At 40.1% G+C, this 25,615-nt stretch overlaps 1 protein-coding gene across 3 annotated transcripts in view; it reads right to left on the bottom strand.

Moving 5' to 3' along the window:
• Positions 1-795: 795 nt before the first annotated feature.
• OGDHL (oxoglutarate dehydrogenase L) overlaps positions 796-25,615 on the bottom strand; it is a 51,516-nt gene continuing 26,696 nt past the window's right edge. For all 3 annotated transcript variants that reach the window (XM_058810204.1, XM_058810203.1, XM_058810202.1), the window contains exons 13-23: positions 24,224-24,326; positions 23,485-23,613; positions 21,347-21,497; positions 19,167-19,294; positions 12,839-13,017; positions 8,678-8,749; positions 7,734-7,859; positions 7,047-7,119; positions 4,823-4,986; positions 4,134-4,288; positions 796-3,425 (exon numbers count right to left, since the gene is read on the bottom strand). In XM_058810204.1, coding sequence (XP_058666187.1) covers positions 3,302-3,425; positions 4,134-4,288; positions 4,823-4,986; positions 7,047-7,119; positions 7,734-7,859; positions 8,678-8,749; positions 12,839-13,017; positions 19,167-19,294; positions 21,347-21,497; positions 23,485-23,613; positions 24,224-24,326 — 1,404 coding nt within the window. In that variant the 3' untranslated portion in view covers positions 796-3,301. The remainder of the gene's footprint in view (positions 3,426-4,133; positions 4,289-4,822; positions 4,987-7,046; positions 7,120-7,733; positions 7,860-8,677; positions 8,750-12,838; positions 13,018-19,166; positions 19,295-21,346; positions 21,498-23,484; positions 23,614-24,223; positions 24,327-25,615) is intronic.

Below are 25,615 nucleotides of genomic sequence, written 5' to 3'. Positions count from 1 at the left end.
TGCACACATTCCTGGCTCTTGTCTAGTCTCATATATTAATTTTTACCTCCTGGAACAAGCAGAATGGTTTCTCTTCTGGAGAACAGGCTCCTCCTCTGCTCTAACACAGACTCTGATTGTACCATGGACAGAGCAAAGGTTTCCATCAAGCACTCTCCTGCTGTTTGTCAAGAATGAAGAACAGTGACAAGTCTTGCTGCTGTGGTCATGCACAGCGTGGTGTGTCACCAAGTAGATGAAGTCAACTCACTCTCACATTTGCTATTTCTTCCAAATTGCAAAGCTGTCATTTGAATTTCAGTGCCAACTATTTTCACAAGAGGTCTATATAATACTTCAGTCCTTGTCAAGCATTATACAAAGATGAATCTTTTAATCATATACTATCTCAAAGCTGAAGACACAACATGTTTAGAAATTAGAGATGTTAATTCCAGTCTAGTTCCAGTATTTTAAAAACTCTCCTCGAAATAAAAATGCATTAATGTGTTATTTCAAAAAAAAAGCAAATAAAAAACCAAATGTTCTAATGTAACTTCAATGTTATTGTCAATTTTGACTCAATGGTTTTGAATAATTATCTTTTGCTAGTCCAAAGGCTGTCTACCTCACTGCTTCTATGTTTAAAAAAGCCAACACTGAGGAAACAAATAGAAAACAGACAAATGATCTGTCCTAACACTTTTACAAATAGGATGTTAATATCCCCACTCAAAGGAGAAATTGTCAAAAAGAACAGCCATAACAGAGAATTTTCTTCTTATGTACTTTTATTTTATTGAGTTTTTTTGCATCTTTGATGGACTTTTTATGCAAGTATTATGCCACAATCTATGATACACAATGAGAGTGAAAATCTGTTATTTACCATTTATATTTCTATGTTAATTTTGTTTTCTACCTCTGCATATACTGTGGCAAAAGTACATTTATCATATTTCATGCAGCGCTGACTGCCTTATGCAAACTGAGAATACTATAAACAGAGCCAGCAATATTTAGCTGCACTCAATTCTTGCTACAGAAACAAGCATTCATAAAAGCATTAAAATACTTTGGGTGATGGTTACTGTCTATCAGCTTAATGTTTTGAGCTATAGAAAAGGATAGGAAACAACATTTGTGGCTGTCAGCTGCAGTACTTTCCAAGTTCATTAGGTTTTCAAAGACTAAATTAGTTTAAATGCTTCAGTGAGAGAAAAAGCCCAAGGCAACGAGCCTGATTTCAAAGGATGCTACAGAGTTTCACAAACATTAGACTAAGCTCAGTTCTGGGTTCCATGGTAAGTACCTTACCACATCAATTCTTTGCTCTGACAGAGGATTGTTTCTTCACCATCATGGTATATCCAAGCCAAATAAAAGGACAATTCAAGGCACACAGGCCTTTTTGGAAACATGCTTGGGTATGTAGTACTTGATCACAGCTAAAGCTTTTAATTACAGCTTTTTATTTTGATGAGACAAGAAGCTTTCCAGCATCACCCGACTCTTTGAATCAGACATGAAGCACCATGCTTTTTTATGTCACAGTCCATACAGCAGCAGCAGGGCAAGGTACTCACAGAGCAACAGCGTGTCCAAGGAGCATGCTCAGGACAGGAGGTGGAGATGGGGTGAAGCCTCATCTCTGTTTTCCAGTCACTTGTTATGCTGTCTCCAGGCACTGCAGGGGACATCCAGTCTGACCCTCAGGGCCTTTGTGCAGCTGCTTCCAGCTCCCTGCCCCAGCCCAGGCATGGCCATCCTCTGCACCCCATGGACACTGCTCACCTCACCATTCCCTCTGCCAGCCAGAACACAGAGGGCAGAAAGCCTCCTGCCACTACACAGGTTATGCTGCAGAAACCTGCACTCACAAGGCCCACTCAGAGCCAGTTCTCCTGGGGCAGAGGGAACAGGACTTCTGACAATACTAGTGAGGAAAGCTGGGCTCCCCTGCCTTCTAGCACTATGGAAGAAGCACAAGCAATGCTTCTCAGACCACCCTGCCATGCAGTGCCTCCCCAGAAGCCAAGGACTAGTTCCCAGCAAGAGAAACAGCCCCTGCTGCTCTCTCCCCTCCAGCACTTGCTGTACATCAGACACAGAGCAGCTTGAGGAGGTTCACTTTTATACCCATACTCAAAGTACATGCAATTGAGATACTAATTGACAAAAAAACATAAAGGACCAAAAAAATCAATCACTACTTGTGCAAAACCATAGCATGTGCTTTTGGTAATTCTGCAGCTGTTGCTTGCCCACCTTCCTCTTAAAAAAAGGGTAAGTAAATCAGGAATAGCCACTTCAGAACTGAATTATTATCAGCAAGGAGGTGTGAGGTAGGGAATAGCACTGGACAAAGCAGAAAACCAACTGCTTGTTGCAAAAACAGAGATTTCTCATCCAAACACCATCTTGTAATGGTCAAGGAAAAGCATATCTTAGTATTATGGTGAGGGAAAGACTTCTCATCCAAAACAAAGATGTTTACAGGACCCCACAGTTCCCTAATACCAGCATCAAAGCAGGCAGCCCAGGGAGCAGGAGCACCTCTTACTTTTGAAGTCATTTGATGCTGAATTCTCCTGGTGATCACCCACTGCTCTGTCAGCTGTGGTCTCATGTACACTTCTTCCCTCTTCAAGTATCCCCAAACAACCTTTTCTTGGTCCCTTTTACTTCTGCCCTTCTTGACCTCATATCTAAGTGGTTTATGCTACTTTCTGTTATCACCACTTGAACAACTCTGTAACGCGACTCCCTGTTTCCAGCCTCCTCCTCACACCTCCAGGTTACCTCACCATCTCCTTCCAACAAACACAGCTGGTACATTTCTCTACCAAAGTCATCTACCAACTCTGCTTTTCAGTTTCATTACTTTTCTCTGATATATAGACAGAAATAAGTAATTTCTTTTCCTTGTGGTAATGACTCTTGTGTGCATAACTATGGTGCTGTCCATGCCTACTCTACTTACTTAGAGCAATCAGACAGTGCCCACAGACTGAGAGATGAGCCTCACCAAGCACACATTGCATTCTGAGACAGGAGAAGCTTCTTGTGTCAAAGAGGTCCCAATTTAAATAGACAAGTGACAAAAATGGTGGAAGATAAGCTGGAATTTTTTTTCCTTATAAACTGAAAAGCAAGGTACAGAGTAATGAAGACAGCTGCAGGATCCTTTTATTTGGTAAAGCAAAAAATACATACTTTCCAGTATTCTCCCCACTTTCCTTTTGGATGCAATGTTTTGAGAGATTACCAGACATCCAGACTGGATGTCCCCTGCAGTCAGAGACAGGTCAGGGCTCTGCAGTTAGAATGTCTTTCCCTCAAAGGCCTCCAGGTTGAAAGCTGTATCCAAGAACCTTCTGAGTGACACCAGATGCGTGTTCTTGTTGCCTGTGGCAGCTGCAGCAGCAGGCTCTCGGCCAACATACCTTCACAACAAAAAGAATTGGGCAGACAATGAGGTGAGAAGAGACACTATTTTGACAATAAAAAGCATGAGAACATGCTATTTCATGCATTCAAGTCAGCTTGGCAGGTTTGGATATTTAGTCATCAATCTTTCTTAAATAAAAATCAATCTAAGTTGTACCAAGTTACACCTTCTGGTCAGCTTCCCTCTCTTTCCTCCCACCATTGTTAAGCTGTGTCTTCTTCCCATCCCTCCCAGGGCAGCCAGGTACACTGTCTCATAACTAGGTAACTTGCTTTTAGCAATGAAGACTCACATTCCTTTGACAGCTGCATGGGCAGATCTGAGAGTCAATCATCTAAAATAAATGCAAAAGTGCCTGAACTGAGCTCACAACAGCTGTTTCCTGCAGAAACCTAATATCTGGAATAAAATTCTTAAAATGACAGAATCTTAGACAAAAGAGAGGTGAGTGCTGGGCTAAGTAGCAATAAATACAGACCTAGTTACTGATCTTCTTTTAGATCTACAAGGAGAAGCAATATGTGCATCTTATATTTGAGAAATAATAGTCTAGATTTTTCCCTCCTTCACCAAGAACCCAGATTCAGAGGTTTTGATTTGTGAAGAACCTGACTTACCCATAAATACCTGAAAACAGTCCCAACCAAATTTAAAAGCAAACACATCAGCCCAGGAGACAGAGCAGTTGTTTAAAGTCTCATACCAGATGGGTCGAGTGCGGTTCACAATAGTGCGGAAACGAGGTCTGACATAATCGTAATAGCCACTGTTTTTGTGCTCCTCCTGACACCAGACCAGATCAGCAGTTGGATACTTCTCAAGCTCTTCTTTCAGCAAGTCAAAGGGGAATGGTGAGATCTGGAAAAGGAGGGTAATAATTGTCAAGGGTTTCCTCTTATGTGGTAATAGCCCATGGTGAGTCATTACTTTTCCATGGAGAGTGAGTCATGTTTCTCTAATTGATTTAATGCTCAGAAATGAGTACACAAGTATTTTATAGTTGTGTTAGGATGAACAGAAGTGATTGTAGTCCAGACCACCTGCACTCCTATGGCTTTTTTAGTGAAGTAGCTGTAGCATGCCCTTAATCAATGAATGACAACATAGCTTCAAAGTGCTCTATTCACAAAATTTAATGCTAGCAGACTGCATATTCAAATTTAAGGTGCTATGATATTGTAATCTTAACTTTTCCAGAACAACATAACAAAGTGATCAAGTTTTCTGGATCTCATTGTCCAGTATGCAATTGATGTGTTCCTTCTCCACAAGGCCGCAAAGGATGTGAGATGCTAAGTGCTAGAAAAATGCTATCACCATTCATTCTAGGAAGGGTCTACTTAAATGCACAGAAACCACACCACCCTGTCTTCTGAGGATCAGGGAGCTCACCTGTTCAAGTCTGGTTATAGCTACTTGTTTCTCCAGGTCTTGGTTCTTTCTCTCTTTCACAAGGTCATAGTAGACTTTTCCTGTGCAGAGAATCATGCGCTTGACCTCATGTGGTTCCTCAGCTGCTGGCCCATTCTCAGGAATCACACGTTGGAAACTGGTACCTAGTTGGAGCACAAATTAGAAAAAGTGCCCTCAGTGGACCTGACATTTCAATAAAGCAGCCCAGGAAACAGCCCTTTAGTCCTTTACTGAGCAAGCAGTAGGTTGCAGTGATTGAAGGGTTCTCCTGCCTCTCTGGTCCTACTTTTCACACTGGTAACTTGGCTAAAGTAACTTTCAGCAGTTCTGTTTCAAGAAGTTAGAGAATTTCCAATAATCCAGTCTTTCACTACACTCAATAGACAGAATCATATCAACAGCAGACTGTTTTTCAGCTTTGTGCTGTGCATTACATCTTTAATTTTAAATTGATTGGGCAGCTTAGCTTGGCTTCCAGTTTGGTGTTTTTTTCCAGACAATCACCTGAAATATTCTTTCTTCTTTCCAAGATTATCTCAACCATGTAACATTAATACAGCTTTACAAATCTCAGAATATTCTATAAAAACAAAACACATATCCGTAATGCAACTAAATCTGGAAACTGCAGAAATATTTACCCAAGCACACATATTACTGCTGTATATTTGATTTAAACTTCTGTTTCAGAGCTAAAACAGCAATAGCCAAAGCAAGAACTAGCACAGAGCTGAGCCACATGTATAAATGCTAGTGTACAAGTACCATTTCAGATGCATATCTTCACTGCTACCACCTCCCAGGAGTACAATTTGCTTGGTTACTGGAAGAGGGACTTGATGGTCTAAAAGATCCTTTTCTTTGCTCTCCTATATGATTGAGTAGAACTATTTCCACATTAAACAACTGCAGGGTAGCAGACAGCAGCTCAACCTCCTATTCTGAATCAGCACACCCCCTTAGCAGGAGAATAAGCTCCTGTTTGAATCATTTGTCTTGGAGAAGAAAAGCAACAGCACAAACATATCAAAGAAGAACTGATTTATATCAGAATTATCCTGTCCCACTGAACAGCAGAATTCATCATTAAAAAAGACTGAATCTGTGCTTCATTGGGTCAGCTGGAGTCAATCTTCCTCTCTCTCAGCTTTCGATTAAAAGCAGAGCAAAAAGGGTTAGCTTAGAGTCAGAAATACTTTATTATCTGCTGTCCTCTTTAGCAGAAACATGAAAGTATGCCAAAATTCAATGCTAATTTGGAGTTTGGCCACTACTGAGGTTAGCCTGAAGTAGAGGGGACTCCCAAGACAAAGTGACAAATCCCAAAGCCTACAGAATTTCTAATCTGACCCATTCTACAGAGCTTTTAAACAGTAATAAAAACAGCAAATGCCTTTGCTTGAGGAGCAGATTTTACACACTTACAAAAATAAAATAATACAATATTTAAGCACACTTATGCAGTGTAAGTTGCTTTTAAAAAACTGAGCAGTTTCTCTCTTCTGACAGTAGTCAAGACCCTCACTGGAACTGGAGATAGACCAGCACACCTATGCCCACATTCTCACTCTGAAGAGTCACTTTAATCCCTCACTCATTACATGTCACTGCATTTCCTGATGCCACTCCAACACAGACTAACCAATGCAAGGCAGGACAAAACCACTGCAGTGTTTGATATTCCCCTTGCAGTCACTGTGTGTCTCTTGGTGCTGATGGAATGCCAACAACAGCTCTGAACTCACTGGTCTCACTTTAGATCACTGGTGTGACACAGCAGCCCCAAACCAAGCACTGTAACAAGAACTGGGCACATTATTCTTCCAAATGGGCCCAGTGTAATTACAACCTATCCCTCAGTCATGGGGGCAGGAGGCATGGGCCATACAAAGAACAATTACATATTTAAATGAAGAGAAAAAGGGCAGAGGGGCATAGTAGCCTCTTGAGGGGAAACTCCCTGCAGAGATGGGAATGCACTTGCCATTAAGTTTAAGGGTTAAGGTTACAAGATAAACCTGTAAAAATTAAGAACCTATATGTGAAAGCAAAGTTTTCAGCAGAAGTCCCTGCTCGCTCTCACTATGGCAGCTCCACAGGAATTATGCCAAAAGAGAAGACAAACTCTGCAGAGCAGATTCAGAGTCTGACATGCAACTTGGTATAGCTAATTATTTCCCCACAATACTTTGAGGTGACCTACCAGATACCATTTCATCAAAACTGGATTTAGCTTCTGGATGCCTCAGCAGTGACTTGGGTGTCAAAACAATCAGCTGTAAGACAGAAATTTTTCCAAGACTCAGGAGCTGCTTTATCTTCATTACACATGCAACATTTGTAACACTGTGCACACAAAACCCACAAACTGAATATTATATAGAATAAATTAGTATGAACACCAAACACAGTAATTTTTTTCCTGTTTTAAAAGCCATGAAAGTTTCAAAATAATTCAGAAGATTTAGATAGCCTAGTCCTTTTACAGGTTCTCAAAACTCACTGGTTATGTTTTTTTTTGACAAGAAAATCAAATCACAGGCTATGAACCAGTAAAACATTTAACAGCTGTATCTTGGGTCTTTGAAGTTCCAGCAATTAGACATGCAGATGATAGTTCTGCAACCTGTAAGCTACATCACTAATATCTCGACAAGCTCATCTGAAGATCTGCATAGCCAGATGGAAGCAAAGCTGAAAATCAAGTTTTAGAGCCACAGTAAATCAGAGCTGAGCTTCTTTCCATCAAACTGGCAACTTCAACCTGTGTTCAGTTAAGGTTTTTCACCAGAAATCCTCATTCTTTTCAGCAGTGTGTCATATGCAAAGGCCACTCTTTGTCTGATGGCCAATTTAGCTGGAATAATCAAGTCCATTCCGGTAACCTTACCGGCTTTCTGAATGGCAGCAAGATCTGCCTTCGGAGGACATGGAAGTAATTGGCTGGAGTGGAACAATTCACCACAATCCAGTTGCAGTCATACAGCTGGGAAACTTCAAAATGCTCAGTGAACTCCTGAGAGAAACATTAAAGGCATTAGAAAAATGTCTGAAAGATGAGATAAAAGGCTTGGAAACCATCCTTCTATTTCTGACTCTCGAACTTCTTTCCTCGAAAATTTTATTTAGCAGCTCTCAGCTGAGATTGTTTTATTGGCTAGGCAACCATCCCTACAAAGCATCCTTTCTGTTTCTATTTCTTCCCAAAAATTTATGCAAATCAACATGAAAAGTTTCCATTAATTCAGAAAAGATGGGAAGTCCAGGAAGGAAAACTGAGGAGGACTAGGATATCAGCAGTGGAAAAAACAAAATAGAACTGCTTTGAAAGAACGTTAAACTGAAATTCATTTTTTCAGTGTACAGTTGGTTTTCACTCCCTTTCCCATCTTGTAGAGCTGTATACTTTATCTGTAGAAGTGAATAACCAATCTGTGAAAGTCTTAGCCCAATCAAAATTAGAAGTTGCTTATTTTTGTGCTCCTAGCAGCACAATTCAGCTCCACTGCAAAGAGCCAGGCTAGTCTCACTTGACCTCCTTTAGAAATTGGCTGGAGACACCTATTTGCAGTACACACAGCAGTATAAACAAGTGGGATCACTGGGCCCTGAGGAACAGCCATAAAAAGATCATGCTGCCAGAGATTAACTGTATGTGACCTCAGCTTTGTAATGAGCAGCAATGCTGCAGACTTCCATTACCTTTACTGGGATCAAGTTAAAGTTACACCAAGACTTGAAGCTAAATCCTAACCTGCCATACCTAGCAAAAAGGATACTACTAACAGAAAATCTCTGGGATGTGAAAAGCAAGACAAGGACAAAGCTACTTACTGGATAGGCATCAGAATCATCATTGCTCATCTGCAGAAACCTCTCAGGCCTGGCTGATGAATGCTCTGGACCCTGGTAAAAGTATCATTTAAAACCATGTTAAAGAGTTACATGAGCAGTTAGACATCAGTCTAGATCACTCACTGCATGAGTACCTCCTGTTCCCTCTGCACCAGCTGCACACCTGCCCCCCAGCCAAAGGCATCAACAACAGCAGTGAGAGACAGGACACACCACAGGACAGAGTTCCTCATCTTTGGCTTTCATAGGAGTTTGGGTTTCGCTTGTATTTCCAGCTGTTTCTACCAGCTGCAAGTGATTTCTACCCTCAGACTAGCTGCACAATGAAGACCACTGGAAAGGCAGTGGGTCCATGTGGGCACAGCAATCACCTTGCTAATGCAGAGCAAACAGGAGCACGAGGAATGTCAGGAAGAGAAGCACTGGGTGCCTCAGAGAACTGCAGGGACTCACACTTTGTGCATGCTGAACAGGAGCAAACACAAAGTTAAATGCTGACCACTTTTGCTGTATTAGCAACAAAAGCAGGCACAGGATTTGTCCTACTATTGTTCACTGTTCTGTACAGGACCAAATACTGAGATGAATGCTTTAGCTAAAATGGATCAAAATACACGCATGCATTATCTACCAGACTAACCTACGATTAATTTCTGCCTCCTCAGGAGATATTTTATGTTCTGTCATTACTGAACACTCTGTTGAAGTGAGGGGAGAACGACCATCCTATAATGCATCGAACTCAACTTTATTGATCGATCAGTCAGTTTAAATAATAGTGTTAATGCACTTCATGCATATTCCAAAATCCAGGTTTATGATAGGCTAACAGAGAAAACTCTAACCACTCCTTTTGTTTTACAATACCATTGATTGTTTATACAAAATAAAACCAGTGTTCCCACTGTGATATGAACGGTTCCCAAAACTTCCATATCTCTTCCCAGGGTGCCATCTTTTCCCAGAGAGGGTGTTTCACTTGTTATGGGAAGACTGCCTGAGAACCTTATTGTTTATACAATGATGCCTGAGAGAGACTAATTGTTTATAGAAGTCAGGCTGGGAACTGCTTTGGAACTGCTTCACAGCTACCTGTTACTTTTCTCTCAATTGCATGGCTTCATGGCCTTTTTCCTCAAGCCATGCCTGAACTAAACTTTCCACAACACTCCCATCCACTGTCCCACTAGCAGTACCCATGGCAATTACTTGAATTGCACAAATGCTGTTAGCTCCATTTTACATTAGCAAAACATGGATACTGGCCACAGAAATTATCAGAAATAAGGAATGTCGCAGAACCTGTTGTTTTTCCTTTTCATGTCCCTGTTTATAAAGGATAAGAGAAAGCTGTGAGGAGTGTGAGAATGCAATGTGCTGTTTTATGTATTGCTATTTCTGACAGCCTTGGCTTGTTCAAGTGACAGGTGCCCTTAGGAAGGGTTTTCATTTCACACAGCTGTTAAGTATTTTAACCCAAAGACAAACTATTACACCTCTCATCTCTCTCCATGTCTCCTAAGTTCATAATGTTCATAAAGAGATTTCTTCTTTTTTATAGCTATCTCTCATAGTAACTTCCTCTATTGAAATCTTAATTCATGAACTCCAAAATCAGTCATTACTCTGACAACTGTGGTCCCCCTTGACTGAACACATCCTCCTTCCTAATTCCAAGTGCAGGATTCCAGATCCATAGGAGGGACTCAAAGGCAATTCAAGGACTGGAGCACCTCTCCTATGAAGGCAGGCTGAGACAGTCAGGATGGTTCAGCCTGGGGAAGAAATGGTTCCAGGGAAATATTTTACAGCACCTTACAGTACCTAAGGGGAACCTACAATAAAGCTGGAGAGCTACTTTTTACAAGGTCAGGTAGCAATAGGACAAGGGTGAATGGCTTTAGGCTGCAAGAGAGCAAGCATAGGTTTGATACAAGGAAGAAAATCTTTGCTGTGAGGGTGGTGAGGCACTGGCACAGGCTGCTCAGAGCAACCTGTAGATACCCTGTCCCTGGAAGCGTTCAAGGCCAGCCTGGATGAGGCTTTGAGCAGTCTCTGGTCTAGTGAAAGGCTCCCTACCATAGTGAACAGGTTTGAACTGGATGGTCTTTACAGTCTTTTCCAACAAAAACGATTCTATGACTCCATGATTCAGTCTGCTTCATGGACTAAGGGAATTCAAAGGAAAAAAACATTCTGTCGTCAACAAAGGTATAACACAAACAGCCTAGAACTGTGCCTTGTATCACTGCTCCTTAGAATTCTGCCTCCAGTTTTGAGGTGCCAAATTATCTGGTCACAGAAGGAAAGGACTTGAGAGCAAGGAGCAAAGCTGCAGAAAACTGTGGTGCACAGTAGCAGCCCAGTTTATTGTATCACCTCTGCTGTTCGCATCTGTTTGCTGTAAATCAAATCCTGCACTAAGCATGGCACACACAGCACAAAAGCCAGTGCTGCACAGGCACACTGCAGTCAGTACACTGGGAACAGAGATGTTCCCAGCAAACAATTACAGGAGAGGCAGGTGAGGCTTTCCCATCACTCACACACTGCCCCAGCAACAACCTCAGTCCAGAGCCTCAATGTTCGCATCCATCTTCGGTTTCTGTGCTGACACCACCAATCAGACTGCCAGCAACAACTGCGTGGGATGGGGTAGGGTTTATCTCTACTGTGACCACCTATCCAGTGAGACCTATACTGAATCCATTAGCTACTTTCAGAGGAGTCCCCAAGGAGCCCTTAGGCTGCAGAGTCTTTCAATCACAGCCAACTTGCCTGTGAATGCATGACCTAGAGGTGAAGGGATCCATATCCCATTAAGAATCCTTCCCCAAATCATCTTGTCCCCAACACTGTAGTTCTACAAAGACTAGTCCCCCTGTAATGAAAAGGTCCTCTGGGAAGAGAAAAAGATTTCAGCAGCCTGGTGGGATTCTGAAATATTCCAAAAGCAGCTGACACTAGTAGCAAAATAAGCATGTTTCAGAAGACCTGTGCAAATCTTCTCTGCCAAGTGGCTATGGGAAAAGAAAGATTAAATGTATTCTAAGTAGCAGAGAATCAGCCCCTTAAGCTGAGTGCTTCCCTGCAGAGGACCACACCTCCTGCTGAGGGCTCATTCAGGTTGTCCCCTGAGGATACAGTTAAAAAAATTAATTTATCAAAACCCTTGTGAACAGCATCAGACCCGTTATTCTTTAAGCACAATGGATGTGGAAAGCCATTCATAAGACATGAATGCACCCCAGTGTATCAGGACAGGATCATAATTGAATGGAAATAAATGAAATTGTTTGTGAGAATAGAAATGACACAGTTTGTGGTGAAAAGGTCTAAAGCATTTATACAGATGGAGATTGCCACTGTGGCACATACTATGCTTTTTTAAATAGAAAACTAGAAACATACATGCAACAATTCATGAAGGCTAATGTATTTGAAAAGGAGAAAATTAACCTTGCCTGACATGATGCTCATGTAAACTTAAAAAGAATTTAAAATATTTGAAGAACAATTCTGCTGCTGATATGAACTTCATGTAGCTTTATACACAGGGTGTGCCCACACCCTTTCCCTCTAAGACATTGCCTAGTTCCTCCTACTAGCCCCCAAAGAAGAGAGTCAACAGCTAGTAGAAACATCTTCCTTTCCAGAAAGATGAAGATTTTTTTATTATATCAAAATTGACCAAGGTCAATGATTTTTGAAGACATTTTAAAGTTGTTTTATATAATTTCATAGCAAAAGAATTTAGTGCAGAATTTATACTTCATGCAAAATAAAATCAAGCAGGCACTCTTAAGACATGATTTTTTTCCTATTGTACACTGAGAATACAGCTTTCTGAGGAAAGAAGGCAGTGTCTAAGGGAAAGTTACCAAAGAAGAGAGAAAAAAAAGGAAAAAAAAATGGGGGAAGTGGTACATGCCACTAACAAGGACACAAAGCTAAGAGCTCAGAAATACTTCTCAGGGTTTTCTGGTTTTCACCAGTCAATCTATCTGAATTCTTCTCATAACACTGAGGCAGCCCCACATGCCTAACAGTGCCTTCCTCCCCTGGGATCCCCATCCCCCTTTGTCTTTTCCAGCTGCAGAGAGGGCAGTGCAGCCAGCCCTCCCCTGGGCACATGCTCACCATTCCTTCCATGCCGTGCGGCAGGAGCAGGACGATCCCGTTGTGCCGAACCCACTTGGCCTGGCCGGAGCTGATGAACTGGTCGATGATGCACTGAGCCGTGTTGTGGAAGTCCCCAAACTGCGCCTCCCAGCACACCAGCGCGTTGGGACTCGCCATAGCGAAGCCAAGCTCAAAACCTGACAAGCAAACAGGCGGGAGAAATAGAAAATCAACAGATTTCCTGAAAATTCTGTTCATTCCTCGCTAAAAATATAACAAACCCAAAATTACAGCATGAAACGGATTTTTGGGGCCCCATTCTAAATAATGCAGTTTTCAACAGGAGCTTCTCCAAGCCTGACTTCAAACCTTCAAGCTTTTCCTCAAACACTTCAATGTCATAGGAGTTTTTAAAGAAATTAAACCCTCTCCCTCCTCTCCAACTTTAATATGTTTCCCTAAAAGCTCACTACTATCTTCTCCTCTAAAAATGCACCTACAGCCCAGTTAAAGACTTATTTATTAATTTCAATATTTCCATACATTATCATCTGCATTTGAGAGGGGGAAAGAAAGACAAAGAAAATTACTGGTAACATCAATTTTCATTCTACAGACATGATCCTGGTCTTCAGATCTTCCAAAAATTTGAATATAACAGCTGCATGGCAAACATATCTGGGACTTGGATAAAAAGTCCTTTCTGAGGCGGGGCCTCAGAACCTTTAGGTTTCTGCTTCAGTGTTAAAGTATTTGATCTCTATTTGTATTTTCCTTTGACCCTTTGATATAGCAGAGCCTGGAGTGCTGAATGAATACCTGTACTCAGATTCTTCACCTATAGTTTGGAGTGATTATAATCAAAAAAGTTAAAGCTCTCAGTAAAAAGCAGAGCTATATATCAGTGCTCTGGGTGTAGAGGTTCTGAGTGAGGCAAAACTGACTCAATACACACAGAGAATAAATATGTAATTAATAGATACCTTTCATGTTGAAGCTCTACACAGAGTATAATGATCTGGTTGCAAATACAGAACTCCAATATGGGAGTACTCTTATTGAAGCTTACCCCAGTAGATCAACTAACTTTTGGGTCTTCATAGTCTACTCCTTGGTAATTCCAACCCAGTTTTTCATTTACCACCCCTATGGCAAGAAATCTTTGAGTCACTTGGCTTTTAGACTACTGATCTCTGAACAGTCCATCCATGACCCCAGCAGATGCTCATGGTCCCACCAAAAGGCAACTGATACCTTAGAGGCCAAAAAAAGACTGCAAAGTCAGACAGACTACCCTTCGTCTGTGAGTGCCCATGATGGGTATTTACCAAAGAGAATTACTTTTTCTGGCCTTGCCTTTGGCCTGACTGCCTGAACAGCCTTTCCTTCAGCCTTTCCTCCATCTCTGGCCTCCTTGTTTGTGTAATTCCGTGGTTCTTAACACAATGAAAACAAGGGGAAAATTTACACAACTCCGTCAATCATATTCCCAAAGGTATCTGAAAAATAGATTTCCCTAGATAGGCTTGAATCCCATTCTAATTTTACACAAGCATTAAGAGACCATTTCTACTGATTGGGTGACATGGTTGAGAAAATATGCAATATGTTCAAGACTTATTTGTGCATATGCTGCTCTCTGTAAGGGTGGGGTAATCTTGCTTTTAGAGAAGCACAAACTGAGCTCTTGACCACTCAAGAGTTATCAATAATCAAACAGTGCTTTTCAAAGAGTATGGAGCTCAGTGCATACTTAAAATTTGGTCACAGTATACATAATTCTACTTCATGTATGAAAGATCACCTCTAATATTCACATGGAAAAAGGAGTATAATTTCTCATTTTCTATCTTGTTGACAACTTCACACTAATCTCTGCAGGGTAAAAATGTTCTAGGTGAAGCTGCATCAAACAATGTGATCTTAACACAGATACCATTTGCAAGCTTTCTGACAGCTATAAAATTGTCTAGGAAAAATTATCCAAATGTAATCTATACATTCTGATTAATATTTTGAGAAAAATGTTGCTGAGACTACTATTTCATGGCACATGTGTCTGTGGTATACACATTTTTGGTAAACCAGAACTCAATTTTCCACCAGGGAAATGACAATGAGAGTTACTAAATTAAAACTATTCCAATCATGATTGTAGCAGTGGAACAGCTTTAACTCTTGATAGACTTAGAAGTCTGTGAAGAATTACTACTACTAACTTCATGGGGAGAAAACTGCTTAAAGAACAAGATCTAAACTGCTAACTAAAAAAAGAAAGTCCTGGCAGAGAGCGATCTAGACAGAGGAAGGTAAACAGCCCAAGAGAGGGTGAAGTGTTCTCTTGAAAGGGAATTGTTTGGGCACCAGAGTCAAGATCAGGGAACATGACCTGAAGTAGAAACTCTCCACTGTTCTAGAGATGGGACATGAACTGCAGAGGAGCAAGTTCCTACTCAGGTCCCTCATAAGAACTGAGCATTTTTTTGAAATCCTGCGCAAATATTGTGGGTTTAAAGGATTAACTCTTACACAGCTAAAAACAGAGAACAGGTTGAAGCTGTGAGGAAATCCAAATCCAGGCAATGAAATAACTTCCAAAGAATGTCAGGTAAGGAATCTGCACACCCAAAGGGTGTTGGAGAGCAACCATTCAGCTCTAAACAGCAGGCAGCTGCTCAGGGCTCAGAGCACACCAGGGCACAGGGAACCAGGAACCAGCACAGCAGTTTGGAAAACTTCTGCACTGAGGAGACAGAGGGAAGAAAAATACACAGCACTTGATTAAGGCTGCAAAGCTAATGTTTCAATTGCTGGAGTTCATTATGGTCCCTAGATGACAGACCTAGCAGAAATGCTTGCTTCTATTAGTCCAGTGCCTGCTGTGCTCCCTCACTGTTCTTTTGCCACTCTGGCACAGACAGAAGTGTTGCCAAGCCAAGTGGCAGCTTACACAGCATACTGTGCTATGTTTTTCCCTACAGCACTTTCATGATTGTCAAGAATAGCTAGTTTTCAATTAATGTAAGTAAGGCTACAGCCATAACTTAATTCAATATGATTTTAAAGTGACTTAGGGCATGAATGTTAACTAATGGTTAAAAGGGATTATCAGTACAAGGATTTTATGCCAGAATGAAGAAAGGTTCAAAGACAGACTTTTGCTATCTTTAACAGAAATTCTAAGCACAGGAATATGCATCCTTTCACAGACCCAAAGAGAGCTCAGGACAAAGTGAAGTTAGTACCCATCTGGTGGCTGACTCTATTGAACAGGCAGACTGATGCCTTCTCAGAACTCCATGCAGATGCCATTGATTACTAAAGTCTGTCCTAGTTACTAACAGGATTTCTGACAGGTATTTGTATTTGCTACCCCTCACTTTAAAAATACATTGTTCTGACTGAGCAGTAATACAACATATTCCACCCTAGGTGTGTACTGCAAAAAAAAAAAAATTACATTAATACCTGTCTTCTTCCTTTCATCTTTTGCTTAAAATTTGACTTTTTCCCTTGAAAAAACTGTACTTCAAGTCTCATGGTTCAGGAATTTCCTGAACTACACACAATTCCAAGTCTACCTTGCCTTGAAAGGTCCCAGTATGGAATGCCCCAGCCCAAGATCTCTCAAAGGCAGTATTGAATCTGACAAAGACCCCCACCTCTTGGATAGAGACTCAACACTACACAAGTCATTCTGAGGGCTGTAAAGAAAGACAGGAAATCCTTTCAAGTCTTAAAAATTTGTTGAAGAGCTAGAATAGAGCATCTGTAATTTACTTTTGTCTTTCTCCTCTATCCTAATCAGCAAAAAAGTTCAGACAAACATCTTTTGCTTAAATGACTTCTCACAGCCATCACTTAAACTTCCATATTCAGTTTCAGTACAAGGCAGAAATAAGCAAGGCAAGTGGATGCACAACTAAATTATCATAATCTGGGTATAACTAAAAATAGTAGACATAGGATGTCAAACAAAATTATCAGAGGTTGTTAAATACTCTAAATTATCAGATTGTTAAGTACTCTGATTTTATGCCCAGCTTACACCCACTCCACAGTTTCCTGTAGGCAAAACATAAGCAGTTGTCTGAACTACAACTGACTTTGTTTTCTTTCTAAGTGAAATGAGTCTTGCCAGAGTATCATTTTAATGGAGCAGTGGCTCCCCAGGTGTTCCTAAATACCTCGACTATAACTTGGTGCTAAACTCACAGCTCTGAGCAGATACCAGCTCTTGGCTTATATACCTGCCAAGGAAATAATCTGTAGTTATATCATGCTGGGCTGTTTAATCCATTTTTTATTTAGCTCTCTCTCACAGAAACTAAGGAAATACCTAAAATGCTTCTGAGATGCTGCATGTTAACACAGTCATAAATAAATTCCTAACACTTTTTCACCATTTTTCCCCCTTTACATTATCTCACAACTCTCCTACAGCCACCAAACACTTCAGTGCACTAATTCTAAATGGCTTCTTTTAACAGAATTAGATAGTGGAAACAGCAGTTAGAGAAAATAAAGTGTTCAGGGGTTTTGGTTCTCCTGAAGAACAAATTCCAGGAACTGCAAGCCTTCACTTATTCTTCCATTATTAAAAAGGAGACCCAGTGATGTTACCAGCCAAATAAATATAAATTCCGATAGCTCTTCTTTGACTCAGAGCCTTAACTAGAAGAGACATGTTCATACACTGCTGCTTATCCCAAAAATGTCTCTCTATGGAGGCAATACACAAGAGTAAACATGTTGGGAAAGGCCAATAAATAAAAGCCAGCAAGAGAGAGAAAACTTCATTTTAAAATCACTTCAACATAGAACATGGCATTTTTAGTTTTAAAAAACCCAACCCAACAAACACACAAAAAGTCACATCACTTATCAACAATTTGTACAAATTTAATCTCCTTTACTGTTAGAAAGTATCTCAGACAGAAGGGATTTAAAGTTCTTGAAAATTAAAAGCATCAATATTATTAGTTTTGGAGAACTTGTCATCTCATCTGGTGAAGCAGAAGTGCACAGAAATGGTATTCTTGTTTTTAGCATACAAACAAAACCCAATTTTACCCTACTGCTTGTATTCAATGAATTTTATTAAATCAACTTCCACCCATCTTTTGCTGGGTAAGGTGGAAGGACAATAGTGAGCAGGATGAGATTGAGAAAAAGAAAGAAAGAGAGCCCACTTGGTTAGTTCTGTAAAGAATGCAATTGGGACAGAATTGCCTTCACACCATATCAACACTAGGCTTCCTTTGAGGTGTTACTTTTTAAACAAAATCAGATTTCAACCATATCCAGACATTTGTCACTTCTTTTGGAATATAAAAAAAACCAAATCCAGAAACCTATGACCCACTTACCCACAAGTTTTGCAGCAACACTGTAAACAGGCTCAAAATAAGAAACCCCAGAACACACGGAGAAACAACAGGAAATTGGAAACAATCATTCTCTGAAATTAAGTTCTTGAATTTTATCTATGCCAATTATTTTTCTCCCGTTTATACAAATCCTTGCTTGGCTTGCACTCTCCTATTTTGAGTTCACCATTACATGTATACAATACAAAAAATGTGATTCTGTTCACACCATTTCTGCCACAGAACTAGCAAAAATACCTAAAAAATCTGATCTTCAGCCCCTGCTCCAACTGTACAGCTTTATACCACTTGAATTTTAATATTATTAGCAATGTGCAATATGTAGCATTGCAAAAATGACTAAGTAACCAAATATTTCTGAACTTTGAAACAAGCAGCTATCAACTACCACCTTTATCTACTACAATGTTTCAAGTTCTTCCTTCACACAATATTTTATTATCCATAGAATCAGTAACACTTTTGATAAATTATTAGATGTATTTGTTTTGTGCTCCAAATTCCTCTTGCCACCCTCATCATGTCAGAGTAAGGTTATCCATTCTCTGTGGCTGAAGGTAAAATAATTCACTATGATTAATGCTATCACTAAAAAGAATTTGTTTTCTTGAAATAGCACATTCAGAATAGCAGTTCAGATAAGGCCAGGATGGATTTTTTTTATATGTCTATGACAAAGTGTCTCTGGTTTTCTTGTCAGTTCCTCTTAAGAAAGCATCAGGTGCACATTCCAGCACTGCCAAGATCAACAATAGCAGATGGATGCTTTTAAATGAATCCCAAAACTGTAAAATGTGGGGATGCTTGTTTAAGGGATGGCAGAACCTGAGAGGAAGAGCTTTGATACCTGTTTCATACATGACCATTTCACAGCTTTTTTCCCCCCATTCTTGTCCTTGCTGAGCTCTGCTTGCTGCCCAGCAGCCCCAGCAAAGCCCAGGCAGATGGAGACGTACCCAGGACCCCGTACTCGGAGAGGGAGCTGTTGCACACGGTGTAGGGGGCCTGCTGCTCCCACAGGTGGTTCATGGGAACACAAATTCTCTTGTCAACATCTTGATCATGAAGCACATGGTGACGGTGGCTGCAAAGAGATGTTGAAAGAGATTTATTAGCCAAGAATCATTCTGGGCTTTAACAGAGCTTTTTTCAAAGCTAAGGCAGCAAAATTGTGGTCTGGAAAGCAAGCAAGCACCGTGGTCATCTCTGCTACACACAACATCCTGGTCTGGTTGAAGCCATGGGAAATGCAATCACATGTCTAAATACAATTGCTGCACTGTAAAGATTTTTACTGACTGACTTTTTACTGACTTTTACTGACTTACTGACTACTGAGGCTTCTCAAGTACTCAGAGAAACTGAAAATACCTCATCGCTAGTAAAACTGGGAGGAAGACAAAAGGATGGGGAAGTTGTTGCTATAAAATAGAATTATTAAAGAAATTCAAAGGAACAAAATTGTTATTAAAAACATTTCCTTGTGCCTTCCTCACAAATTCGAATATTTTCCTTGAAATAATTGTTGTTTGTCTTTGGAAAAAAAAAGTGATCTTCAGGAACTTGAAGGAGTTGTATCCTCTTTCCTGCTATTTCCACTCACATGCACCATTTACTGTTCTCCAGAACACCATTAATCAGCATTAGAATAGGGCACCAAGGAATACTACCAAAAAAGAGATGACTGAAGTAATTACTGCAATCCATTAACTCTCTGAGCAGACTGAGTGAATCACAGCAATATGTCCAGCTTTACAACCACTAACATCAGGCCAGTTATTGTACTGCTAACAATACTGCGTGCTGTAGAGCTGCCAACACTGAAGTCTGAATCTTTTTGCACTTCCCTTTGCTATAATGAATACTAGCAAAAGAGCTCTCAAATGTATCTAGAACTCAACAATGAAGAGCCAGAAAAAGACTGAACCCTTCAAGAGCAGCACAGGGATGGAAGTAGAGAATAAAGGGGAAATTCACACACCAGGCAGCTGTTTGGCAGAAATCATTTTTGCCACTGTAATTTTGATTTTATCATTAAGCCAATGACAGAAGACCTAGCTGTTAAGCTTCTTGAATACAAAGCTTTGTGTTTCCCTAGCAAAAGGTGATTAAGATGAGCATAGATGGCCAGCCAGAAATATACAGACATACAATCTGCACACCTACAATTGTCAGATTTACTGACAACCCCCTTCCCTCCTTCCTCAACAGTTATCAACAAGAAAAGAAAGGGTCTGGTGCTTCTGTCAGCAGCTTTATCTAGCTTCTACCTATTGATAGTGTTGAGGACTGAAACAGGAAGAAAAGAACCCATCACATGGAATATTGAAAAAAAGAACTATTTTCTAGACATCACTTTAGAAGCTCCAAAATAGTGAAAGCACCCCATCGTGTTGTTTTATTATCGCAGCACAGTACATTCAGTTCTTCCCAAATTCTAGCCAATGATATACCAGAGAAGGCAGGCACCAAAATTTATTTCTCGCTTCTACAAGCATTCACAATGCAGCACAGTGCAGCATTTACCCCAGGAATTGGCATTACTTCAATGGTTTCAATTAAATACATCATTAACATTTTACTCTACAGAGAATCAGGTAAGGCAGCAAACTGTACATATTTTACCAAGTGATGAGATCCTGCCTTCATATAGTCCCACAGGCATTAAAAGTCTCAGTACAAATTTCACTTTAAAAGCCTCACCAACTGGCAACATGTTTGTGTACAGGGTACATGTGCTCCAAGCAGCCACCACTGGAATTTAAGAGACTCAGGATCTGCTGCAGCAAGTATCCTCTCTTACTTCCCAGCAATTAGATGGAATGCAACTGCATTTCTTGTTAGAAAGCAGAGGGAAAGATACCATTTCTGCTTTTCAGCAAGAGAAGGTAGAAAGTGTCTAAAAATGCTTGTTCTGGCTTAAATATTATACTTTAAAATGCTGCTTACAGCTATACAAGAAATTTGATTATTATTGACTGCAAGAACCTATAGCATTCAGATTAATGCTGAAGAAAGAGCCCCAACCTCCCCCTCCCTGCAGAAGACCATATTTTTTAAACAAATGCTAAGCTGTTTCTTTAAGTGTGGGACTTCAAGAGTTTTAACACCATTTAACAGCTATCTCAGCACTAACCTGAAAGTACCTCTCTCCACATCCTGGCCACTCAGTCGGACATGGATCCCCTCTTTGAGGACGGAGCCAAAAGCCATGTACTCTGCCAAGGCCCAGTCAACAAGCCTGTTCTCCGTCATCTCTGCGCGCGCTTTCAAAATCCGAGAGAGTCCTGCATGGGAACAAAGATCAGGAATGACTGGATCTATTTCAGAGAGATTCTCTCTTCACATTGCATTCACCATTCTCCTTCCTCATTGCCTAGACTAAGCACAGATACCAAATCAGGTCTACAAACTTTTCTAGAACTGAACTGCTGGCAAAATAAAACAACTTGCCTCCCGAGCAAACAGCTGTGTAATGTTCATACCCTCTGTTTGAAGAAGTAACGTTGACTGTGTCAGAAACTACTGAGGACAACTAAAAAGACCCATGGTGAATTTCTTCTTTCTCAAGATTTATTTTCACATCCCTAAGATCAAGTACTGTTTTATAATGGACTGAAAATAGCAACTTGGTTTCTGAATTTTTGTCTTCCTTCCTTTCCTCATTTTTGGCATTTGTCTTATTGCACTTCCGGAGATGTTATACAGTGAAACAGGCTGGACTGATCAACACTATGAATATCATACAAATAGAAAAACTGCAGCAGGTGCCAATGGATTTTCAGCTGGCAACCAATGGCTGACTTTTCAGGGAAGATTTTATAACCTCAGGAGCCAAAACACAAGTTACAACACTGTCACTTTCAAAGGGAACAAAACTTGACAGCTACACACAGGTGCTTCCAGCTTTGAGGCCACAAGTCACCTGTATTCACTGGCAATTGACAGCATCTTATTTTCATATCTGCACTAATGATTATAGTAAGCTGTCCCATATGTTATTTTCCCATATTGCTCTTTCCTTACTTTCCACAATTTTACAGAAAAACACCTCTCGTTCTTTCCACATAAAACTCTCTTTGAAATTGCTTCATTTTAAGTTAAAAAAAATCTTGACAGTTTTCCCTTTAGAATATACTAAACATTTGATTAAAAAAAAATCTTCCCTTTTTTTTTGCAAGACTGTATGATAATAAGCATTTTCATTCGAGTGAAAGGACAAAGTACATCAAATCTCTGTTTCTCTTCCATTCTGTTTCTCCACAAATTCTCTCTCACAGCCTTTTAAACTGCATAAAGAACCTAGCATACCATAATTGTTTTGAACCATAAATCTACCTTATATACTGGCAACTGTTCCCTAGTGTCAATGGTTAATCAACTTACTAACAAGAGACCAATTTACCTTTTAAATAGAATGTCTAATACTAAATTCTATTGGGCAACTACAGTTTTTAATTTATCAGTGTCACAACGAAGTGCACAAATGTGTAGAAGAGTTAAATTTATCCATTAATTGTATCTGCTCAATAAGCCTGTAATTAATAACTGGGAATGCCTAACCATCATTACTTGTGTATAATTTCCCAAAGGAACAGAAACACACAGAATATTTACAGAAGACAAACTTTATTCTTTGATGGATGACTCCAGAGAGGATTAGCTTTCTCTGTTTAAAGATTTTAAGGAGAAAAAAATCTCTTTATTCCTTATCCTTAGTATGTATACTATAAGTCAACAAAAGCAAAAAGATTCCTAAACAAAGGCTCTCCATGCTTCTCCATGGAATGAGCAGGTTACTGTTCCCAATAGTTGCTAGATTTCAACCTGCCCATAAAATAAAACGATCTCAGAACTCTGACACAGTGTTGGGACTCCCCAGTGACACAGGCACTTACTGTAATAGATGCCAAAGAGAGGACTGAATCTTTTCAGAACAAAAGCTAAGACTTTGGGGAAAAAAAGCGAGGACTTGAAGAATGAAAGAAGTTATTAACTTAAGGTTGCAAAGAGACTTCTACCTCCCTCAGAGGAAAATCTATTTTAATGAGGTATGAAACAGAAGTAGTGTGATACTGAAAGAATATTTTGCTGAGAACAAGCAGCAGGAACGTAAATGTCACATTCTCCTCACCCATGGAGTGGAAGAGTCAAAGTAAAAAACGTCACAGGCATTTTCCTGTTTGAGAAATGGCCCAAGAATAACTTCTGTGCAGAAATACAAAACTGGAGCAGGACACCAAGCTAGGAGGAGACACAGAGCCTTCAGCTGACCTGAGTGTATTTTGAAGTCCTCCACTGGCACTGAGCTGGCGACGTTGCCGATGTGAGTGAGCAGCTCCTCCGAGATGCCCGTCGGGGGACAGGACATGCTCTTGGGCTCCCCGTCCGGGTTAAAGAAGCCTGCAAGGGCAACGATGGGGACATGCTCAGGGACTGCTTAGGAGATATGGACATTACCTATTACTTATTCAACAACTCAAGTGGCATGCTAAGCAGCAGACTAAGCCTAGCTCTTCCCCTTTTGCTGGGAACCAATAATTTTGATTGTCTGCGTGACAACAGAAGCTGACCTTACAGGCACACAATGATCTATTTTGTTTCTGCTTTCACTCCCTGTGAAGTCCAGCTATGTGGGCAGAGGCTGCCAATAAAAGGCATATGGCACCTCAATCCCTCAAATAAAAAGAAATAAATTAATAACTAACATGAGACATACTCCTTCTTCCTGACAGCCCAGACAGTTAACAGTACAGGCAAACCACTTCTCTGCTAAACTGGAAAATGGCTTTTTCAAAGTCACAGCTTACTATGCACATTTTTTAACAAAAGCATTTATTTCAAGTTGATCTGACAGAATGCTATATTTACTATTAACAGGGGCAAATCAAAGGTCGCATATTCCATTTTAAAGGAATGTTGTCTGATAAAATCTATTTAAATCCTAGATTTTGGACTCAAAATAAAAGCACATTTGGGTAACACTACAATAAGTGAAAGGACAACTGCTTACCAGGCCAAGGTGAATCCAGCCAGTGCTTGATATGAAGGATCTTCTTATCCTTAGATCTAGTATATGCTTCTTCACATATTTTGTCATACTTTGCAATTTCTTCCTGTAGAACAAAAAGGTTTTAAAATGGATAAATATAACACCCTCATATCTTACAGATGACACCTCTCATTCAGCATGACAATACCAGCTATTTAACTCCATGAGAAAATTTAGTTACAATAATACAAAGAAATAAAATTAATTTTATCTAGCATCAAACTGCCTTCTAGAAACATGCTTACACACATCACTCTAAATAAATCATTTCATTGGACAGGTGTTACAGAGGAGTGTACCAAGAGCTGAAGCTGCAAGCATTGCTCTTGAATGAGACAACAAATGAAATACTAAATATAATTTACAGTCATACTTCTAAGATCAAAATCATCCAGCTCTCATACTCCTGGCTATGAAAGTCACTAAAGTTTGGAAAAGAAGTTTCCAAAAACTTAGTCTGTCTGGGACAGTCTAGCAAAGAACCTGCTGGCCACACCTCTCAAGGGCAACAGAGAATGCCATATTCCACAGAGGCAGAACACCTCTGCCATACCTGTGTTTCAACCCAGAATCACACTGAAGTTATTAGCTAATCTTTAAAGGAATTAACAGCAATGTTGAGCTCAGTCTGTGCAGCCAAACATCCATCCAGGATCCTAGATCCAGTCACCAAACTCCATGGTGCCTCTACTGGCATGCTCTTTCAATAAATGATTCAGGAAAGCTACTTCTGCATGAGCTGTGATGCTTCTTACAGAATGCAACTACACAAACTGCTTATTTTCTTGATCTGCAATATCACATCACTACACCTTCTCAGAAGGTCCTTGAATGTTTCAAGGCTCTTCAAAAGGTTTCATCTGCACTCTAAACTTCCATTCTCAAAAAAAATTAAGGGAAAGACCTAACCAGTTTAATAGATACCAGACTCTACACTTCACCGTTCTGGAATACTTCAAATGATCTCTGAACTTGGTTGAATTCTTGCAAGAAAACTAAAAGGTTAAATTGATTCTATTTCATCATTGCTGAACACAAGCCTGCCAAGGGTCTCAATATTAAGCTATCAACAGGAGTGTTCAAATACTGTCTTGTTGCTGAATCAAGGTTCTAGAGATAAAGAACAGCTGACAAATGCTTCCATTTTCCAGTGTTCTCATTTAATCACCTTCTCCCCTCAGAACTGAAGCAATTTTTTGTGAGCAATATATTTTAATTACTTCAGAATACTTCCAGTCCTTTAGTTCCAACAATAGTATTTTATACAAAAATCCAAGCCAAATTGAATCATAAATTGACAAAGGGTAAAGACATATCACAGTAAGGAAGTTTTCAAGCAGGCAGCATACAGTG

The sequence above is a fragment of the Ammospiza caudacuta genome, chromosome 9, assembly GCF_027887145.1.
Source record: "Ammospiza caudacuta isolate bAmmCau1 chromosome 9, bAmmCau1.pri, whole genome shotgun sequence".
Lineage (NCBI taxonomy): Eukaryota > Metazoa > Chordata > Aves > Passeriformes > Passerellidae > Ammospiza > Ammospiza caudacuta.
This window is presented reverse-complemented; position numbering and strand designations above follow the sequence as displayed.